General features: G+C 46.3%; 1 protein-coding gene and 2 non-coding genes across 3 annotated transcripts; 2 read left to right on the top strand and 1 right to left on the bottom strand.

The window, feature by feature from the left end:
• Positions 1-4,133: 4,133 nt before the first annotated feature.
• Positions 4,134-11,764, bottom strand: Btn1a1 (butyrophilin subfamily 1 member A1). Its single transcript, XM_059263316.1, has 7 exons — positions 11,454-11,764; positions 10,608-10,955; positions 7,737-8,018; positions 6,139-6,288; positions 5,618-5,638; positions 5,501-5,527; positions 4,134-5,082 (listed from the first exon to the last, which is right to left on the bottom strand). Exons 1-7 carry the CDS (start codon positions 11,530-11,532, stop codon positions 4,418-4,420), a joined length of 1,572 nt encoding a protein of 523 aa, XP_059119299.1. The 5' UTR covers positions 11,533-11,764; the 3' UTR covers positions 4,134-4,417.
• On the top strand, positions 9,481-9,552 carry Trnae-uuc (transfer RNA glutamic acid (anticodon UUC)). Its single transcript has one exon. It is a non-coding gene; the product is annotated as a tRNA-Glu (tRNA).
• A 1,788-nt stretch (positions 11,765-13,552) lies between the features above and the next one.
• Trnay-gua (transfer RNA tyrosine (anticodon GUA)) lies at positions 13,553-13,641 on the top strand. The gene is given in 2 exon segments: positions 13,553-13,589; positions 13,606-13,641. It is a non-coding gene; the product is annotated as a tRNA-Tyr (tRNA).
• The last annotated feature ends 7,947 nt before the right edge of the window (positions 13,642-21,588 follow it).

Here is a 21,588-nt window from a genome sequence, read left to right as displayed (position 1 = left end):
GTAAAACTTCCAGCTCTCGATATCCAGGTAGGTACAGGCGCTCAGCCCTACCCAGACCGACTGAATCTGAAATTTTGCTGTTTAGAATATGGTTAGTAACGATGTGTCACATACTTGACAATTGCTGAGAAATTTTACAAAAGTATGTGAGGCAACAGGTATGGTTTGTAACTTCACTCAGCTTTTTCACAGTGTTCCGCATATCAGAACATTTGTACACCATAAATACATATAATCCTGACTTGTGGGTTTCAAACAAGTTTAGGGGATACCGCTCCACATTATGTGGCTAACAGGCCCTCCACATGACTGTGAGAACCATGGCTTAAATAAAATATAGTATTTCTGGAATTCTTAGAGAAAGCATTAGCAGCATTAGCAGAAATTAGGGAAAGCTCGTAGGTGATACATTTGGCAACACTTTAGGATAACAATTCTCTCCTGACCAATTAAATCAGAATGTCTGGGAGTGCCACCTGATGAGAGGATTTTTAAATTTAGTATTACTGTTGTTGACAGAAACGCTCTGTGTCACCCTGGCTGATGACTGGGTCTTTAAGGCGCCATCATTCCCCGAAGGAACTCCGTATGCATCCAGATTTGAGAGCAGGGCTCCAGGACTAAGTTCTAGTGAAAGCCTGAATCTTTTAAGGGTGAGCGTGTAGGCACATTTATAACAATGTTCAAGATAGTATGGAACAGGATTCTGGTCCAAATTATGCTTTTGTTTTATTTTGAGACGAGGTCTCATACAGCTCAGGCTGGATTTTAAACTGTAGCTCTGGATGTTGTTGAACTCTTGGTTCTCCTGCCTCCGCCTTCCAAGTGCTGGGTGGATGGATGGATGCTACCCTCTCAAGTGCTGGGATTGCAGATGTTTGCTGCCACAGCCAATTAGCTTGGTTCTTTTTCGACGCTGTTGTTCCTGTAAAAATAAGATAACTTTGTTGGTTATAACCCTCCTTGTCAGTTAGTCAGGGTGTGACATACAGAGGCTGGAACGGGAGCACCGAGGATCGGCACATGGTGCTCCCTAAGTGTCTAACGACTGTTTAGTACACCCACAGACCACTTTCCTTGAATACAGTGAGGCAAAGGGAAGCAGAGGAAGAGCTGATTGAAATCTGAGAGATCTTGTCTCTGCCCCCTCCCCGCCCCTTTTTTGACAGGGCCTTAAAACTTACTGTGTAGCTCAAGTTGTCATTGAATCTGCCATCCTCCTAACTCAGTCTCCAGAGTGCCGATATTACAAGCATGTTCCACCATACCCAGTTCTGAGACCCCTTTTCTTTCTAATCTCAGAGACACAGTTCCACATATTCTGTGTGAGATTTTACAGATACATATTAGGATACACATCACACATTAAACACAGTAATGCAAATGTCTACTTTTCCTAGGCATTTAACATGTTAAATTATATGTAGTCATGTATTTAGCGTGTGTATGTGTATATGTGGATGGGTGAACATACTGTATGACAAACACGTGGATATCTGAGGAAAATTCATTCCACCGTGTGGGTCACTGGCATTGAACTCAGGTTGTCAAGCTCAGTGAGCAAGTGTCTTTATCTGGTAAGTCATATCACACACACCCCACCCCACCCCCACTGCATTTTTAAAAGGATGCTTGGACTATGTTTTCTGTGAATTTCTACAAGTAAAACTCGAACACAAATGAGCACATGTATCTATTTACTGAGATACTGTGCTGCTATATAGGCTAGGCTGACCTTTGAAGTGACTACGCAGTCTAGGCTGCCTTCAAACACGACAGTTTCCTTGCCTCTGTCTTCTGAGTTCTGGGAATGCAGGCACGTGTCACCATGCTTGACTTAAATTAATTCTTTAAAGCAAAGATAAAGAAGACTTTCCTCCCAGGAGTACAGTATAAGACAAGCTGCACAGGGTGGCTAGTGTTTGAGAAAAGAGAGAAGGAAGGAAGGGGGTACTGGGTGCTGTGAGGTGATGGAGCAGTGGTTTGAATGCGTTCCCCAACTTTCATGTGTTTGGGCATTCTTGCTTTTCAAGACAGGGTTTCTCTATGTTACAGCCCTAGCTGTCCTGGAACTCACTCTGTAGACCAGGCGGGCCTCAAACTCACAGAGATCTGCCTGCTTCTGCCTCCCAAGTGCTGGCATTAGAGGCGTGCACCAACACCGCCTGGTCCTTGTTTGGAGATTAATTGAGTCATGGGGGGAAGGGGGCGGGGCAGTGCTAGGGATGGAACACAAGACACTCCAAAGCTCTGCTGGGAGCTGTACCCTCTTGGTGCATCTGAACAAGGGATGAGGTTTACTCACCAACACATTTACCTTAACAGGAATAGAAATGAAATTACCCCTGAAACAAAGCTGAGAGCAGGAAGCTTTCAGCACAGTGGCCTTTTTGAAGGTAGTTTGATCCGCATGAGTAGCTCCCATCCCTGCCTGTTCTGGTGACTCTCTCCTGAAGGCCTAGGCCTGGGATCATACAGATCAGCACTGCTGAAGCAAGCAGTGTCTTCCCAGGCAGCTTTCAGTCCCATTTCACTTTACCCGAGATCCTCTTCTTCAGATAAATGAAGGAACGTTCAGAAGCTGCCTGTAGCAATCAGACTTTATTTATTTATCTATTTATTTGTTTATTAGACAAAATCCGTGGACAACTTCCATTTTGGAAGCTGGAAAAAGTACAGTAGAAACGGAGAAGCTTGGATACACACAGGTCATCGGCAAAACAAACCCCAGCAAGCAGAGGACACTGGATCAGACACAAATAGGAGCAAACTGTCCTGCTGTGTTGAGCATCCTAGTGCGACTCTGGGGATCCTAATGCAAAACAGAATCAGGAAGGCTGGCAGGCTACCTTAAGCAACGGCACAGCGTGGAGAGGAATGGCAGCGGAAGGGAACCAGGGGTGCCCGAGAGGTGGGTGGACGTTGCAATGAAGGCCGAGGGAGCGTGCAGCTGAGACTGGCAAAAATAACGGTGTTACCTAAGCAGGCTGAATCAAAACTGGTGGATTTGCCAGGTGTGGTGGACCTGGCTGCAGTTCCAGCACTTGGAAGGTGGAGTCAGGAGGATCAGGAATCCAAGATCAGTCTGAGCCACATAGTAAATCTCAACACACACACACACACACACACACACACACACACACACACACACACCTAATGGAGTCAACAAAGTGAGGCTGGATTGACCTTGGGGGCGGGGGAAAGGAGGACACAGAAGGAGGAGCAGGCCTGACACATGCGGATATAACCTGGCGGGTTTGCTGGAACTTTTCTTCTCTGTTATAACCCTGTCTGTTCTCTATCCCTGCTCAGCTCCACTCCTTTCTGTCCCTGCCTGGCTTGCTCATGCTCACAGCTCTGCTTCCAAACAGGCAGGGCCAGTCTCCTCCATCCTCTAGAACATGCCTTAGAAAATTTTAGAGACAGTGCTCAAGACACATCCTGAAAGAGAGGACAAGAGAACTTAGGAGCCAGGGGACAGGGAGATGGCCGAGAAACGCTCTCTTTTGGGCACTTGCAGTCATGATCTCACAGGTACCGTAGTTTCCAGAATTGGGCATGCACAAAACTGGCCCTGTCAACAGTTAGCCACGATAGGACCCTACCCTTCCCAGCTGAACTAGTGGATGCTGATAGATTGTGGGAGAGGGGAAATCATTGTATTCAGTTATACCTGTCCTCCTGAGCCCACCAAACTTCAGTGGATAACTACAAATCCATGTGTCCCACGACAGCCCTGGTTAAACTCAGTGTCAGCAAGAAGGGGGCATTGATGAGGGAAGGGGAGGGAAGTAAGACAGAACAGAGGCGTGTGAGAGTAATTAGAATGCATTATATATGTGTATGAAGTTGTCAAAAAATTTAATTGATAAGAAATTTTGAGATCTAGTCCTGAAAACCCTAGGGACAGGACAAGTATACCTAACTGGACCACATTCCCTTCATCTGTTTCTGTCATGTCTTCTCTAAATTTCTTTATGGGCTTTTTAGCCTAAGATCTTTCCTTTCCCAGTATGCTGTGCTTTAGCTTTGTTTTTTCTCTTGCCTAAAATCTGTTGTTCCACATATCCCTATTCCAAATGTTGCTGCCACAATTTCATGCCAACCTAATCGCCTCTTGGTCCCTTGGGGGGTTTGCCAAGTCCTCCTATGTAGGCTCTGATCTGAAGGGATATGGGCACTAGAAATAGTTTAGGAATCACCTCTCAATCTCCCTAGTATTGGTGCAGAAACACGTTAGGAAAGCCTTTCTCCCTGCCTTTGCTAGCAGCAACACCTTCCCCGGGTGAACTAATCACCGCCCCCCAGGAAGAAACGGGACTCCAGGAAGAAATGGGACTCCAGGAAACCGGCAACTGAAGCTTCAGAGTGTGAGGGAGTAGTCAAAGGAAAGGAAATTGTGGAGCTGGAATAGCCATTAAGGTGCCACTTGGCTAGGTGAGAAAGGTATCAGTTTAGAATGGAGAGTATCTGTTTCTCCAGAAGCAGGACCTTCCCCTAGTGGGGACAGGGGAATGGTGTCCTGGACATCAGCAATGACTGTGATTTTCTCAGGCCCATTGGCAATTGGACAGATGGTGAGGGGCTTTTTACCGCAGGACCACAGGCAAAAGAAGGGGCGGAGGGGGCCAGAGAAAGAGGTGCTGGGGAAAGTATAGATAAGCGATCCGTCACTCATGTTGTAGAAGGAAATGTCTCCTGATTCATAGTCCAGAAAAACCCCAACCCGGCGAGGAGGTCCTGCTAAGCGGAGAGGGGTCCGGAGAGGGGTGAGGGCCCAGTACCCATTTCCATATAACTCCACAGCCCAGAACCCGTTATCGGGAGTCATGGGGTCAAACCCTTTCTTCACCACATTCTCCCTACACACACCAATGGCCCAGTCAGTTCTATCTCCCACCTCCACCTCCCAGTAATGTCTCCCTGAAGTGAAGGTCTCTCGACCTAACACACAGGGCCAGGAGTCAAATCTCTCTGGTCTATCAGGCAGGATCTGACGCGAATCTTCCAAGCGAACTGATTTTGAATCTTCATACAGAAAGAGATGAGGGTGGGCTGTGTCTGGATCCAGAGTCACGTCAACTGGAGGCAAAGAGAGAGAGTGCATCAGCAAGTGCAAGATGGTACTCGGCCTATGTCTCCTTCCCAAATACAAGGAGCAGAGTTGTAGGAGCTGATGAATCCCTGTAGTAGGAAAGTTATGTGGCCACTCACTGGCTGTCCTTCTCTCCAGACCCATCTCTCACTGGCAACTCTGGAATGACTTAAGAACTGACTGCCCTGTGGGATGGTGTCAGAGGAGCTTTTCTGCTAGCCATCTTCCGTGGTCCTCTGGCTGCCTCGTGGGAAGTGCTGAGGCCACTCACTGTCACTGTCCCCCTTTGTAGCCTATCACTAACTAAAGAAGACGTTCGAGTGCTCTCGCGGTCAAGCCTCCCTCACAGGTCTTTGACTCCCGAGCTAGGGCTTCAGAGGCAGTGAGGAGCTCAGAACCACTGACCTTCATGCAGCGCGGTCTTTTTGCATCCTGCAATGTGAAGAAAGAGAGACTGTCAGTGGTGTCTTAACAGACAGGAGGAGAAAATCCGGGGGGGTCAAAAACAGGAAGACAACTTACTGAGTTCTTCCAGAAGTCTCTCTGGAAAACAAACAAAATTATTTCAGTGGCTTTTTATAACAGGCAAGCGGAAGGCGGAAGACCAGAATGAGAACCACATAAAGAGACACTGTTTAACCCATGGTGACCCAGTGACAGATGCTGCCAGTGAACCAGGAACAGAAAGGCTGCCAGCAAAAACAGTGTTTCTAGGAAACCATCCGGAAGTTCCTCCTGGCTTAGGACTAGATCGTAATCATAAGAGTCTTCCTGGGAAATGGGCTTAGAATTGGCCAGAGGGCCTGAAGCTGGGTTGTGAGAGATCATAAGGTATAAAATAACAAAGAGCTGGTTTTGACTCTGCCTATATCACATCCAATTTTCTTCACATTAGGTACCTGTAATTTTAGAAGGCTTATAATTGCTTCCAATTTCAGAATTCTAAAATCCAGCGTTTTCCTGCTGGAAGTCATCTGGACAGGCCTGACTCCCACCTTCCCTGGAAGCTGTAACATGAAGCCCTTGTGGCCACTGTGACTTACCTTTAGAGCCAAATTCACTCTTCCGCTCTCTGGCTCTTTCCTTGTATAGTCTCCAAGTGAAAAATATGGATGCAATGGTGAGAAATCCTAGGGCCAGTATGACGATAGCCACAGCTACTATCCAAGGAGTCAGTCTTGGCACAAAGGGAGCTAAACAAACAAACAAACAAACAACAAACAAACAAACAAAAACAGGCTCAAAAAGGACATTGTTTGGGAAACTGAATAATTTCAGCTTCTCTGCTAGTGTCAAAGGGAGATCGAGATGGGGACGCCCTTGAAGGCCTCCCACCTCCCACAGCAAGGATTACCCCTTCATGCTGAGCGTTTCAGAGATTTGACCCTGGGCACAAGCAAGCACTGAGAGCCATCTAGGGCCAGAGCATGAGAAATAAAAATCTAATGGGCCACTCGGTGTCACAGAAACCCTTTGCTAACCACCACTGAGGCAGTGGAGGTAAAGGAGGAAGAGGAACGACCACATGCCTGACAGACTAGGACTTGTTGGCCAATAAACAAGGAATGATTTCTGCTAAACCAGAGGTGATAACTAGGGAATGATAAAAGAGTTTACTTCCTGGAGGAACTTGGCAGCCTATCCGGAGCTCCTGTGTGGGATGAGGAAGGGAGGAGAGTTCAGGGAGAGCAAGTCAAATCTGAAAAGGCATTTAGTCTCTACTTATTGAAGAAGGTTCTGGTCCAGAAGGCCCCCAGGGACAAAGTTTCTCTGTCTCACCCATTTATCCTAAAATTAAGCTCTGGATTTTTTTTTTTCATTTTTCTTTATTAAGAAAGTTTCTACTCACTCTACACACCACCCACAGATCCCACCTCTTCCCTCCTCCCACCCTCCAGCCCTCCCTCCCAAGCTACCCCACATCCCCACATCCTCCACAACAAGGTCTCCCATGGGGAGTCAGCAAAGCTTGGCACACTGAGCCTAGGCAGGTCCAAGTCCCTTCCCACTGCACCAAGGCTGCAAAAGCATCACACCATAGACACCAGATTCCCAAGAGCCTGCCCATGCACCAGGGACGGATCCCGATCCCCCTGCCTGGGTGCCCCCCAAACAGTTCGAAGCTCTGGAATTTTTATGTGATCGGCATGGGGGTGGTGTATGGCGTACTAGAGGTAGAACCTAGGACTTCATGCTACAAGCATGAAATACAGCTCGCTAGGTAGTGGTGGCGCAGGCCTTTAATCCCAGCACTCGGGAGGCAGAGCCAGGCGGATCTCTGTGAGTTCGAGGTCAGCCTGGTCTACAGAGTGAGTTCCAGGACAGGTTCCAAAACTACACAGAGAAACCCTGTCTCAGAAGGGAGGGAGGAAGGGAGAGAGGAAGGGAGGAAGGGAGGGAGGGAGGGAGGAAGGGAGGGAGGGAGGGAGGAAGGGAGGGAGGGAGGGAGGGAGGGAGGGAGGTACAGCTCAACCCTCAGTTCTTTATTCTAATGAAGTTGGTAGGGCTTCCCTCAAGGCAGCAGGCAAGAGCTTGGGGGAAGATGTAGACAACTCCTCCATCAAGTCCCTTCTGAGCAGGGCCCCAGGTCTATTGTCCCAAGTCTCTGTCAACATGGCAGTCCAATATTCAGTCCACTGACCTGGTGCAGAGATCTCTACTTCCTTCTCCTGGCCAAGAAGGAGATTCTGGATGCAGCAGGACACGTTCTTTATGGAGCCGTCTGTGATGCTCACAGAGGCTGCCACAGTGAACAGGCCTTCCTCATCACGATTCCTGGACTCTGCTGTGACTGGAATTCTGTCTCCTGAGGGAGTTCTCCATTGCACTTCTGGCTCTGGGAACCACCCCGAGGAGGTGCATTTCAGTTGGATCTGTCCATTCTCTTTAACTCCCATAGTGATGTGAGGATCGGAGCCCAGAGCTGTGGAGAGAGAAGCTGGCCTTAATCTTTCAGTGGGAACTTTCCCGGGGGCATGATGATCTTAGTTTGAGAAAAACAGGGAGGATGCAAAATGACTGGGAATAGGTGGGATTCCTCTAGTCCTTCTGTGTGAAGACTGAAGAATCAATAAAAAAAATAATTTATTATGCCTTCTCAGAGAGGGTGTCTTATTGGGATCAAGCCCTTCAACATAAGCAAAAGTCTGCTGGGTAGACACGGGGTACTTGTCCAACCATCAGAAGCAGCAAGAACAATGGTTAAGAGGTGGTTTAGGAACTCCAGAGTCAAGAAAGAGTGCTTTAGTTAAAAGTTAACGATTTTGGGGATGAGACAACTACGGTTAGAAATTTTAGAAATGGAAAGAAAAGTATTCTCCTTTTTAGACAGGCACTCATGTAGCCAGGGCTGGCCTCAAACTCATTATACTGCTGAAGATGACCCTGAACTTCTGATCCTCTTGCCTCTGCCTCCCAAGTGCTGGTATCACAGGCAGGTGGCACCACAACCATTTTCTCACAGTGCTAGAGATCCCACCCAGGGCTTTGTGCACGCTAAGCAAGCACTCTACCAACCACACCTTCAGTCCCCAAAAGACTATATTCTTGAAAACAGGCTTTGAGTTTTGTTTTTGTTTTTGTTTTGTTTTGTTTTTTCCTCCTTGTGATTTGTAGTTGATTATTTAACTTTCCTTTATCAAGGATGCTGACTCAGGAATTTTCTTAAATGGTTTCAACCTCATCTTTTCTCACACAATTATGCCCTAACAAAAATCAACATAGGGCCTCTGCCTTCCGAGCGGCGCCACCATCCGGCTTTGATTTTGTTTGTTTGTTTTTAGAGACAGCGAGGGCTTCTCTCTGCCCTGGACCCCACGCTTTCTGTAAACCAAGTTGGCTCGAACTCGGAGATCCTCCCACTTCTGCCTCCCCAGGGCTGGGATTAAAGGCGGACAGCAACAACGACGGGCTAAAGATAGTTTTATGTCATCGAATATCTAGGTGGGTTTTTCTGTTATTTGAGGCTTGGTTTTATGCTGCCAATCTGCCCTGGAACTCATGAGGTTCCAAGAAGCCAAGGTTGATTTTGAACTCCTGATCCTTCTGCCTCCATCTCGCAATTGCTGGAATTACAGGCTGTCACTTCACCCACTTTATACACACACACACACAGAGAGAGAGAGAGAGAGAGAGAGAGAGAGAGAGAGAGAGAGAGAGAGAGAGAGAGAGAGATTATATATATAATCAGTTTTTAAGATACATTTCCCTAAAATGACGTGAGAGTTATACATGGTATATTAAATGTGGCAAAACATGGCAAACATACCGTTGGGCTAGAGAAAGTTACGCTCATAAAGCGCTTCCATTTCCCGGTACCTAAAGGTGTGTATACCTGTAATCCTGTACTTGGGAGGAGGAGGCAAGAGAAGAGAGTGTACAACGTCTCCCACATGGTCTAGCGGTTAGGATTCCTGGTTTTCACCCAGGCGGCCCGGGTTCGACTCCCGGTGTGGGAATGACTTTCTTTTAAAGAAGCTGTTTCTAGACCCATGATTCTGGCTTTTAAAGCGTTCTTTAACTGCCCGGTTTCAAAAGCAGTCAAGTTAAATACGTACATAAATGAACTAACAATAAATTAAGAAAGGCAGGTTATGTGTATTATACATATTAGTCTAAGACGTAGAACTTAATTTAAAAGTATATAATGCCATTGGCAAAGTACTTTTCACTTATTAGCTAATAAGTGAATAATAATAAACTTTATTTCCTTTTTGCAAATTCTTGTCGGATATAGCTTACTGGTTTCACAGAAGGAAACACGGAGTGGCAGGTTTGCTCGATTCTGATCTCTAGCAAGCAGAGAAGTCAGAGTTCAGTGTATTCTTTCCTTACTATCTCAGAGAGACAGAGAAGCAGAGAGAGAGGGAGAGAGAGAGAGAGAGAGAGAGAGAGAGAGAGAGAGAGAGAGAGAGAGAGAGAGAGAGTATGAGTCAAAGTAAAACCGTTTGGGGGTGGATAAAGAACATTAGCAACGCACCACCTTCTGTAATGCTAGAAGGCCAGTCCTTAGGCACTAATCCACGAAGCTGCTCAGAGCATTTGAGGTGCTCAGCACAGCCTTACGTAAACGTGAAAACATGCACAATTTAAACCAGTTCTGGGAACTGACCCAGTGAATTATGGTGTACTCTGTAAAAGAATGTAATAGCCGGATGTAGCGGTGCACACCTGTAATCCCAGCGCTGGGAAGTAGAAGCAGGAGGATTGCCAGAGCTATACAGTAGGTATTGTCTCAAAAAAACGAAATTAAATTAAGGACCTTATGTACTTCTCCGAGGAAGTAGTCCTGTTCTAGAGGGAAAAGCGCGAAAGATAACTAAAATGAGGTATCCTCAGGAACGCCATCTCGCTCAGCACTCCGCCCCCTTAGCTGAGCCCCTTCCCACTCATCTCCCACTCGGCGCCGGCCTCCCTTCTTCAAACTCAAGGTGATTTGGAGAATGAGCCCTGTGGTTCCTAAAGTGGGCGTCCTGGCGCGGTGACTGGGCGACGCAGCCCGCTGTGTACCCACCAGCCACTTGGAGATGCGCAGCGGCCTCCTCGGAGCTGTCGTTGGCTTTGAAAAAGCACCGGTACTCGCCCTGGTCCGAGACCCTGACACCCCGGATCCGCAGTGTAGCGCGGCCGTCCGGGAGCCCGTCGGTCACCAGCGTGGCCCTCCCGCGGTACTCGGCCATCTGCTGGTCCTCCTGCTCCTGGCCAGCCCGGTAAAGAAGCACCGCTGGCGACCTAATCTGTCGAAACCACCGCAGCTCCATGCGCTCCGAGCTCGCGATTGGGGAGAAGCGACAGGTCAGCTCCGCATCTGAGCCCACTAGGGCCAGCACTGGCTCCTGAGGTGCGGTCACATCGAAGGGAGCTGCCAGGATAGATAAGGTCAGATGGGACGATGGGACAGGGTGGAGGATCTATACAGACCAGGCTTCTAGTCAAGTAAGGAGCTCAGGCTGTCTGCCATTCCATTTGTTCTTTTGTTTGTTTTTCAGACTGGATCTCACAAATCCCAAGCTGGCCTCCAGCTCACTGTAGCCTTGATTCTCTTGCCCTCAGCTCCCAACTAGCATCGCAGGTGTGCACCACCACACCCAGCGTTCCATTTTTCTTTGATTTAAAGAAAAAACAACTAAGGTCTTCCAGCGGGCGGGCCTGGCTATCTCTGTGTAGACCAGGCTGGTTTTGAACCCAGAAAGATCTGCTTCTGCCTTCTTAGTGCTGGGACTGCACTACCACCCGGGGAGATTTCCTTTGGATTCTCTGGACTCTGGTGGATGTCCCCACTTGGAGCCAAACCGGGTCACTGACTTTTAGAGGGAACTTCCAACCTTGCAAGAAAGAGATGGCTAGAACAGAGACATACCTGAATCCAGTGTGGGCAGCTGCAGGACCATGAGGGTGAGCAGACAAGCCAAGGGGCAGGGGTTGGGGGAAACTGCCATCTCCAACCTTGCTGGGGCAACCGGCTGCTGATGGAATCTGCCAGGAGCTTCAGGCTGGGAGATAAACAGTCAAGGGGGTAACTATGGGCTCTGTGAGCATCCTGTTCTCCATCAGTTCTTTCGATCCTAGAGCGCTCTTTATCTCCCCCGCAGGGTAATTTTCAGCCCATGTTACAACAGTGCCCATCCACACCCTTTTCTAAGTCTGGTCAGGCATGCACAAAACAGCACACTCGGTCCTACAGCCCTCCATTGTCTCCTTAAGGGAGCTGTGAGGCACAGTTACAGATAAAAGAAGAAATGGTGGAATCTCTGCATTTACAAGGAGGAGGAGAAATAAAATAAAACCGTATTGAGTAGAATATTTTGTTATTCATGCTTAGAAATGATAATAAAGATAAAGCCATGGAGCTAGAAATGGATACATGAAATGAAATGGAGGAGAGAAAGACAGAGAAAAAAGGGAAGTGGTATTTCACACCTGTAAGCCCGACATTCTGGAGGATGATCTCTGCGAGTTACACAGTGAGCTACAATCCTGCCTAGTCTACAGAGAAGAGAGAGGCAGGGCCCAAGGGCTTGAGGAACAGAAAGCCGAGCACGGAGGCTCGCTGAGCTGAGAGAGAAGCACCTACCGACTTCGAGGTCACAGAGGAAAAAGGAGTGGGAGCCAGAGGGACCAAGGGAAAAAGCTGCTTGTGGCCCCAGGGTCAAAGTTAGAGTCAGCAGAAGCAAGGGGTTGTGTGCTGTTAGGGAAGCCTGCCCCCAGGTGGCCAAGTGCATTTACTCAGGAAAAAAAAAAAAAGTTTTCCAAGGACGTGAACTAGGGATTGGTGGTCCAGTGGTTCGGATCCATCCTCCTCCTCTAAGAGACCTGTATGCGTTGAAGAGCTGGACTGAATATAGAGAACAGGGACAATAAGACAGAAGAAAGCCTGAGTGACTAAAACGAGACGTGAGGCCATCAACCAGTTAACTACTCCTGTAGCTTCAGTTTTTTAACACTGAAAATGACAATAAGCCCAGTGCGGTGGCTCACCCGTGGAAATTCAGGACTCAGGAGGCAGGATAATTGTAAGTTTAAGGCCAGCCTGGGCTAAGTAGCAAGATGGAGGCTTGCAAGAACTACATATAGAGAAGTTGTTTGAACAAAACAAAAGAGAGTTTGGTCTTTTTCTTGTGTGTGTCTTTTTTATGGTTGTTGTTGTGGAGGGTTTTGATTTTGTTATTTGTTTTTTAAGCAAAAGACTAATGTTAACAATACCTTGCTTGAATTATGCTGAGTAGGAGGCATTTGGAAGAGTAATTGAAGCAAAGCAGGCAAAAGAATAGGAGCCCAGAAAGAAAACTGCTTTATCGTTACATTTGTGAATAATTAGAGGGTTGGGGCCACAATGACTCCAGCTCTGCATCGCTGATCTCCTCTCCACTAGACACTCTCAGGAGCTGTCTCAGGAGCTGTGTGGGCGCAGGATTCTACCTTCAAGGTGGCACAAAGGCACAGTCACAAGGACTTCCCCTGCCAAAGTCACTCGTGAGATCAGCAATTCCTTATGTAGTTTTGAATTTCCATTTACTACAGAAAAATGGGAAAAAGAAGAAAAACAATTTTATAAACGAAATCACCATGAACCCATCAATTAATGACAGCTGACACATATTGTTCTGGTATTTATTTTATATTTGTGTACATCATAGAAACAATCAGTAAGTTTTCCTGAATAATTCAAAGCATTGCTTTTTTTAAAAAAAGGACGTAGTTGCCAAGATCATGGATTGTTTACTGTTTTTTTTTTTTTTTTCTACTGTGAATTCTGCATTTGGCGCTGGTAGAGTGCCCACTTAGCATTTGTGAAGCCCTGAGTTTGACCCTCAGCATTGTTTAAAATGAGGCATGGTGACTCATACTGGTAATCCCAGGTGTAGGCAGAAAGATCAAAATTTTAAAACCATTCACAAATGTAGAAATCTGAAGCCAGCCTGAGCTACTTGGGACCTTGTTAGAACATATATACATCATCCTTCGATAGCTCAGTTGGTAGAGCGGAGGACTGTAGAGGATGTAATTTGGATATCCTTAGGTCGCTGGTTCGAATCCGGCTCGAAGGACAAGTGTTTTGTGGCTCAGAACCACCGGAACCAGACTGAAAAAAGGCAAACAAAAGAATAATGCACTTTGTTCATAAATTTAATAACTTCCTAATATGCTGTTTGATCCAATTCCAAAGTAGTACCATTGGATCAGAGGGCATAAACATGCTAAACCGCTCGGTATAGTCTAGACTGGAGCTGTCCAAGTCAGCTACTGTCTGATTTGAGAATGGGCTTGCTTCATGGTGCTTCTTATTGGTGTGTGTGGATGTTTTAGAAATTAAAGTGAATAACTGTATTATATTTGGAGTCTGGGGAGATGTCTCAGCAGTTAAGAGCACTGGCTGCTCTTGCAGAGGGCCCAGGTTCAGTTCCCAGTACCTACATGATAGCTCACAACCATCTGTAACTCAAGTTCCAGAGGTCTTCTGGGGCACTCACACACACGTGGCAGACATACATGGATACACATAAATTAAAAATAATTTTTAAAATAATGGCTTTATATTTTTGACAAAATTCCTTCTTAGTTTTATTCATCTTTTAATTATTATTATTTAATTTTTTTTTTTAGTTTTTCGAGACAGGGTTTCTCTGTGTAGTTTTTTTGGAGCTGTCCTGAATCTCCCTCTGTAGACCAGGCTGGCCTTGAACTCACAGAGATCCGCCTGGCTCTGCCTCCTGAGTGCTGGGATTGAAGGCATGCGCCATTGCAGCCTGGCTTATCTTTCAATTATTACGATTAAGATCAAGGCTAGCTACCCCAGTTGGCCCACTAGACTGTTCCCACCACAAATCTGTTTATACTACTTTTTGTTTAAAATTCTCTGTATGTTAAGGACTGGTAAGAAGGCTTAGAAGGTAACAATCCCTGTATGTCTGGTTGTCAATCAGAAATGCCACATTGACCTACAGGATATGTATATTATCAAAATATCAGGTCTTTAGTTCTGAATCCTTGCCTCATCAGTTTCAGGTAATTTGTATTTTAAAACGATTTATACAATACATTTAAATGTTCCATCCTGGCTTATCAGATTGAAGGATAAAAGTATTGTCAGTTGGGCTGGGAAGATGTCCCAGTAGTTAAGACACGGACTGCTCCTGTAAGGACCTGTGTGGACTGGCTCCTGACCACCTGTAACTCCAGCTCCCAGGGCTCTGCTACCCTCTTTGGACTCTGAGCATCTGCACTCATGTGCACAAACCCACATTTGGGCATACACAATTAAAAATTAAAAATAAATCTTAAAAAAATATTCCTGCCGGGCAGTGGTGGCCCAACACAAATTCGTATGAGATTATTCTGTGTGTGTTTTTTCCTTCCAGTGTGTACTTTGTAGATGACAAAGATGTTTCAGTGTCAAAAGGTTGGAGAAAGGGAACAGTCTCTTGTTGTGAGATATTTTGATCACACTCTGACACTCTTGAGACTGCCCAATAAAGTTATACCTTGAATCAGGGGTGGAGCCAGCTGACCAGAATTGGTCATGGAGAAGCCAGAAATTTGGATGGAGAAGATAAACTGGAAGGAAAGGGCAGGGACTAGAGTTGAGCTCTCTTGATTCTGAGACACATGAAGAGATATGTCTCTTGCGGTGTCTCTTGTCAAAAAGCAAGGTCAGCTAGTTGCTACTCAGCCTCTCTGAGCTAGCAAATTTTCACCCCAGCCTTTGACATCTGAGTCTTATTGATAAATAGAACGATAGAGACTTAATTTTAACCTACGTATCAAGGTTGTGGCTGAGCTGGGGTCATGGAACCGGAAGTCCCGCCAGGCCGTGGCCTGAGTGGCCTGTAGGGTGCTGACTGAGGGGCTGTGGGGCAGCAGGCAATAATTAAAATATCAGTAGATTCGTGTGCAGCTGCTAAGCTGACAGAAAAGTAGCCTTTCTCTTTCTTCTTCCTGCAGCCTTCCTGCTGTCCCATGAGCAGGCAGGATCTGGAATTGGTGTGGTTACTCAAATCACCACCTCTAGATAACAGTGCTTATCTTCCCTCTTCCAGAACATTCTGTCCCTTCTTGTCTGCACGATTAATTCGTCTTCCTCCCTCAAAAGTCACTGAAGAGTGGTAACTTCTGCAACGTCTTCCAGAAGCAAACAAATCTAAGGATTTTTATGGGGGTGGGAGCAAGCACATTGTACAGCTGAGGATCACCTTGAAATGATCCTCCTGCCTCCAACCCCCAAGGCTGGAATTATAGGTATGTGCCACCAAGCTGGCTGCACATCACTTTTATTATTTTATTTTATCTGTTTATTTTGAGACAAGGTCTCAGTGTGTAGCCCAGGCCTGCCTGCAACTCACTATGTAGTCTATGATGGCCTTGAAGTCAAAACAATCTTCCTGCCTCAGCATCCTGAGTACTGGAATTCGTGTATGAGCCACCATGCTGATCTGTAGAATTGTTTTATCTGTTACTTTTCTACATGTTTCTGAACACAATAACTCATTTATGCTTTTATTTCTCTATATAACATTTACATTTTTTGATGCATTTTTAGTGTGTGTGTGTGTGTGTGTGTGTGTGTGTGTGTGTGTGTGTGCTGGAGACTGAACACAAGGCCCCCGATGCTGAGCACATGTTAGACTGCTGAGTTATACCCACAGGCTTCTATAGCTTTTTGTCTTATTCTTGTTCAGAATCGTCGGGTGATGAGGCAGCGGCCAGCTGTGACAGTTCTGGTTAAACTGAGTCAAGGGGAAGGGCTGAAGTGAGCAAGTGCCATGCAAGTTCTGGGCTCTTAACTGGTTTGCCATTGAACTTCATGGCCAACTGCTCTTTCAGGGAGCACACACAATTAACATACACCAGATACGGCCGTATGACGTTTGACAATACGATTCTGCAATAATGCTCCTACTGACCAACCCCATGCATAGGACAGTATGATGGGATTTGCATATTTGTGAGGGATGTGGAAATGAAGCGAAAGGAGATGGTCTGAAGAAGATGGAAGGGTCACCAGGGAACTCAGCAGAAGCCAATGAACTAAGGTTGGACTGAGCAAGGTAGACAGAGGATTCGGGAGGGGACTAAACGAGACCTTCTCTGAGTTCTGCCCCTTGCAGCCTCTGTGGCACCTCTGGTTATTGCTCACTCTGGCCTTTTCATTGTCCTGTGGCCTTGGTGTGCACGTGCCCAAGCAGGGAGGGCCGCCTCTTCCCTCTGGACGACAGGCTGTGGAATGGTGTGAACAAAGCTGGACTCGGACATTTCAGCAGCAGCCTACACATCCGTTACTGGGCCGAGTGTGGTGCTGCACACCCACCACACTTCATGATCCAGGAAGCAGGAGCTCAGGGGTGTATAGGGACTCAAGGCCAGTCATTTAAAAAATGGGCTGCCTTCATCCCCTTTCCTCTTACCACTGCCACTCTGTGCACCCTAATTAAGTCTTGTCTCATCTGTCTTCACCAAAAGCAGACCCTGAAACAAAGATTTGGATGCCTGCAGTGTACTGGGAGGTGATCTCAGGAGACACAGTGAGGAAGAAAGAAAAGAGAGGAGGAAGAACCAGCAAAGGGCAAGTTCATTGGGCTGCTGCTGTGAGCTCAGCTTTGCTGAGGACTGTTTTGAGACAGGGTCTCACTCTGCTACCCTGGCTGCCCTGAAGTTCAATATATAGACCTGGCTGCCCTTGAGCTCACAGGGATCCATCTGCCTCTGCCTTTTAGGTGCTAAAATCAAAGGCATGGGCCAGCATGCTCTGCTTCTGGGGACTCTTAAGTGACTAGGTGGGATCAGAAACTCACTATCTCAGAACTGAGTGGAAATCTTGCCCCCACCCCCCATGAGGACTTGGAGAGGGATGCTTGTCAGAGAAATGCCAGAAGCAAACTGGGAGACAATGGGGTGGCACCTTGAGACTCAAGGGATGTGAGATTCAGAGGACAATTGCCTTTAAAGATATGGAACACTATGTTGTAAATTGCCAGGACTCCCAGGACTTATCCCAAGGCCGCTCACCACCGTTTCTACCAGCTCTGGGGTCTCTGCTTCTCTTCAGCACTGCCTCTCCAGACACCCAGCCTGGAATCCTCCCTCCGTCACTGTTAGCCAGAGTTAGGAGCTGAGGTGCCTTCAAGCAACCCAGGGAGGGAGAAATGGGTCAGCTAACGTTGTGGTCAACTTCCAAGAGAGAGCTTGTGACCTAAAACTTCAAAAACAATGATTACCTCCTCCTTCCTTTCCGTCCTTATCTCCAAAGTGCTGTTGGGTGTTTGTTTGTTTTGAATTATCGTGCATCCTGAGACTCAGAGATCTTGGGGGCTGACGCTCTGAGTCCCCTAGCACCGCGGTGTGTGCCAGTTCTGTGGCAGCGCTGGGGCTCACAAAAGGCTTGTTGTTTGTAGAACAATGGGGACAAGGACGACTCAGACTTTTCCAAGCCCCTTCCTTAGTTTCTCTGGAAAGTGAGCAAGACTGAAAATCAATTATCAGATGAGTTAAGTATGTGGAAACCAGCTGAGCGTGTTAAAGATGCGTTTCTGGGAACGTGCACATAAAACTCACAATGAGACAACTGTTCCCTCCTATGAAGATTATCAGTGCATCGGGAACATACTCTATGTCTCAGCTTCTGTTCTTAGAAAGCTGCGGGAAGTTCCTTTTGGCTTCAGATGTCAAGAGTTTGCTGTATCTGAGAACTCAAAGTGGGGGGCCAAGTTTGGGGTGGGAGCTGTGAATGCTGGGAGACTGGTAGTGGGGTTCTGACCGCCTGTGGCTACGTGCAGCTTGTTGGCTCACCAGCTGCCCAGCTAGGGTTTGTCTGTGGCCGTGGGGCCTGGATTGGAGATGCAGCTTCACAATGTCACCTACAGCAGCCCGAGGAAGTTTTCCTTTTTCAGATACTCAAGTGAAGATGGGATTCTTGGAAAAGAACCTCAGGATGAGCCAAGTGTGAAGCAGAATGGAGTTTTTTAAGGAAGAGATTTTAACATAGATTACATTTTTTTATTACATTTGTTTCTTTTGATTGATTGAATGATTGATTGGGGGGCAGGTGAGTGTGGGAGCACACATAGGCAGAGGTTAGGAGGGCAACTTTCAGGGTCAGTGTTCTCCTTCATGTGGGTCCCAGGGACTGAAGGCTAAGTGGTCAGGCTTGGTGGTGAGTGCCTTTACCTGCTGACCCTAAAGTATAGACTTAAGCACGGGAAATAACAGAAAGAGAGGCACTCGGGGAAAGGGAAAGACACACTCAAGTGTGAATGTGGGGATCTCAGGAGAGAGTTACACTTACGGGTGTTACTCGTAGCCACATATGATTTTGGTGGCTCTCAAGTTACATCTCAAAGGGTTGCTAAGGAAATTTCTCTTCTCTTCCTTTTCTCCTCTTTTTTGATAAATGAAGTTACAGGTGGCCCCTTTGGTGTCTTGGATAGGATTTTCACCTGATAAGGTAAAACCATGGGCCACAAGGTTTGAATAAGGAGCCAAAGACATGCCCATTAGTGTAAATGTGTTTCTTGTGAGATTCTTAGAAAACTGTAGATTTACAGTTGAAAAAGGCCACACATGCTGAGGTCTGAGCATGATTCCGGCTATTTTGTTATTCTAACTTGAAACACCTCTATATAAAGGAAGTGTGGTCTCCGTGTAGACATCCTTAGCTGCCAATGTTAACTGTGCTGGAATTCCCAGCTGGCAAGAATAAACTTCAACTAGACTGTGGTGAGAGGCTTACCATGGTATTGGGAGGTGTGGTACGCCTTCTCCCCACCCCCGCTTTCCTTAGCCAAGATCCTGGAGGCTGCAACCTGCCTTGGCTACCACCTGAGTTGCTAAACAACAATTTACTGAGAGATGCTGGTTGGGATCTGAGGTAAGTGTGTGTGTGTGTGTGTGTGTGTGTGTGTGTGTGTGTGTGGTGTGTGTGTGGTGTGTGTGTGTGTGTGGTGTGTGTGTGTGTGGTGTGTGTGTGTGTGTGTGGTGTGTGTGTGTGTGTGTGTGTGTGTGTGTGTGTGTGTGTGTGTCCCAGCTGAAAGAAGCCTTTTAGCATGACTATGATGGGAAGCCCACTGGGGCTGTGGGGTTACTGAGCTCTGGAAGTCAAGAAGACCAGACCAACAGGACCTGTAAGGATCAGGTTGCACAGGACCTTGTGATCAGCTCCCATGAGAGTTTAGTGCCACCTCCAGGTCTCCTCAGAGTATGTACACAACAGTACATGGCCTTCTAGAAGTCCAGAAACGTCTTGTTTCCAAGACGTCTCTCCATATTTCAAGACTTAGTCTTTCTTATCCAGCTTCTTGGTGAATTGTTTGCTCAAATTTATTTACCACCCAAAGCTGATCACTCGCCACTAATTGTTATAAGTGTTCTCAGAGACAAGGCTGGTCCTGCTGGGTGAGCCCCAACCAAGTCTGGCAAGTAAGGCCTTCCAAGTATCAGAGCTCGGCATAGAATACAACTAGTAAAACTTCAATTACCATTGCAAGGGTCAGAGACACCAGAATCATAAGAAGGTAAAGAGACAAAAGTAGCCGATCCACCAGCTGAGAATCCGGAGGCTGAGGAGACAGGGTTCACATCTCTACCTACCATCATCTGGTTTAGTCATCCAACAAGAAGAAATTAACAAAATTCCAGCAATAAGAAAAGAAGGAAGATTAGAGCTGAAGACCTTAAGTGCTTACTTTTTCCATTGACCAGATACACCATAACTATCAGCACTGTTTATGCACCATAGGGTTTTGTTATTTTTACCTAAAGATGTATCTTTGGGGTAATATTTCTCTTAAGCCTGGTTTTTCTCAAATACACTTTAAAAATTTTGTTTTGTTTTCTGTTTTTTTTTGTTTGTTTGTTTTTTTTTGTTTTGTTTTGTTTTTTCTTCTTCAAGACAGGGTCTCTCTGTGCAGGCTTGGTTGTCCTGGAACTTGCTCTGTAGACCAGGCTAGTCTCTAAGTCTGAGATCCACCTGCCTCTGCCTCCCAAGTGCTGGGGTTAAAGGCATGTGACACCACCACCCGGCCACCTTTAAATGTTTCAAAATTGTTTAATATCTAGTCAAGTTGAGATTTTTTTTAAACTTCTTTTTTAAAATTTGTAATAAAAGTTTAAGATGTTATTTTGCAAAAAAAGTTAATAGACTGAAAGCACCTGCTAATAAAGGTCTAAAATAATAATAAAAAAATAAATGAAAAAAAACAAAACCTTAGCTTTGAGGCTAGTATTTCAGGAGAAGGGTACTTGCCTAGCATGTCCAAGGCCCTGGGTTCAATCCCCAGCATGGCAATGAACAAACTTGCCTTACCTTTCTCTTCTGGCATAGACCTGGTTATACATGGTGTTTGCTTCAAGCATAAGTTTTTAAATGCTTTTTTATCTCATAAACTATTTGTACTCTTGAAAATAACTGAGGACCCTGAAGAATTTTTATGTGGGTTACATCTATCAACATTTAATATAATAGGAATTGAGTCAAGAACATTTAAGCATAGTAACACAAAAGCACACTTTCCAGTGGATAGGACACTGTCATCATGAGTCACTTAACACCTAGGAAACTTTGAGTCTACATGTAACATGCAAAGATGTGAATGTTGCTTTTAGTAGCATTGTAGAGTTCTGACTTCATGGATCCTCTGAAATTGTCTTGGACTGACACATACTTTTAAGAATCCATGTCTCTGATGTTCCAGAGGAAGAGTGTAATACAGTTACTGGGGAATGCCTGTGAATCACTGTTGGGGAAGTTGAGGCAGACAGAAGTGCTGGAATGTAATAGTCAGCAGAGGCCTTTGCCATGCCCACAGTGAGCTCTGGAAGTAGGATGGCCTTCTAGAATTACGGACCTTGGGCACAAGCCACAGACTTCTATACGTACACACTGACCAGTCCTTGCATGCCCCCCCACCCCTGTGGGAGGTACGGACGTTCATGCATTCACAGATAAGCAACAGGGGATCCAGGAAGGTTATATAGGGTTGTCCCTTCAAAGGGAGGGATGCATA

The sequence above is a fragment of the Peromyscus eremicus genome, chromosome 5 (assembly GCF_949786415.1).
Source record: "Peromyscus eremicus chromosome 5, PerEre_H2_v1, whole genome shotgun sequence".
Lineage (NCBI taxonomy): Eukaryota > Metazoa > Chordata > Mammalia > Rodentia > Cricetidae > Peromyscus > Peromyscus eremicus.
Note: the sequence above shows the minus strand (reverse complement) of the source record. Positions and strands in the feature narration are given on the sequence as shown.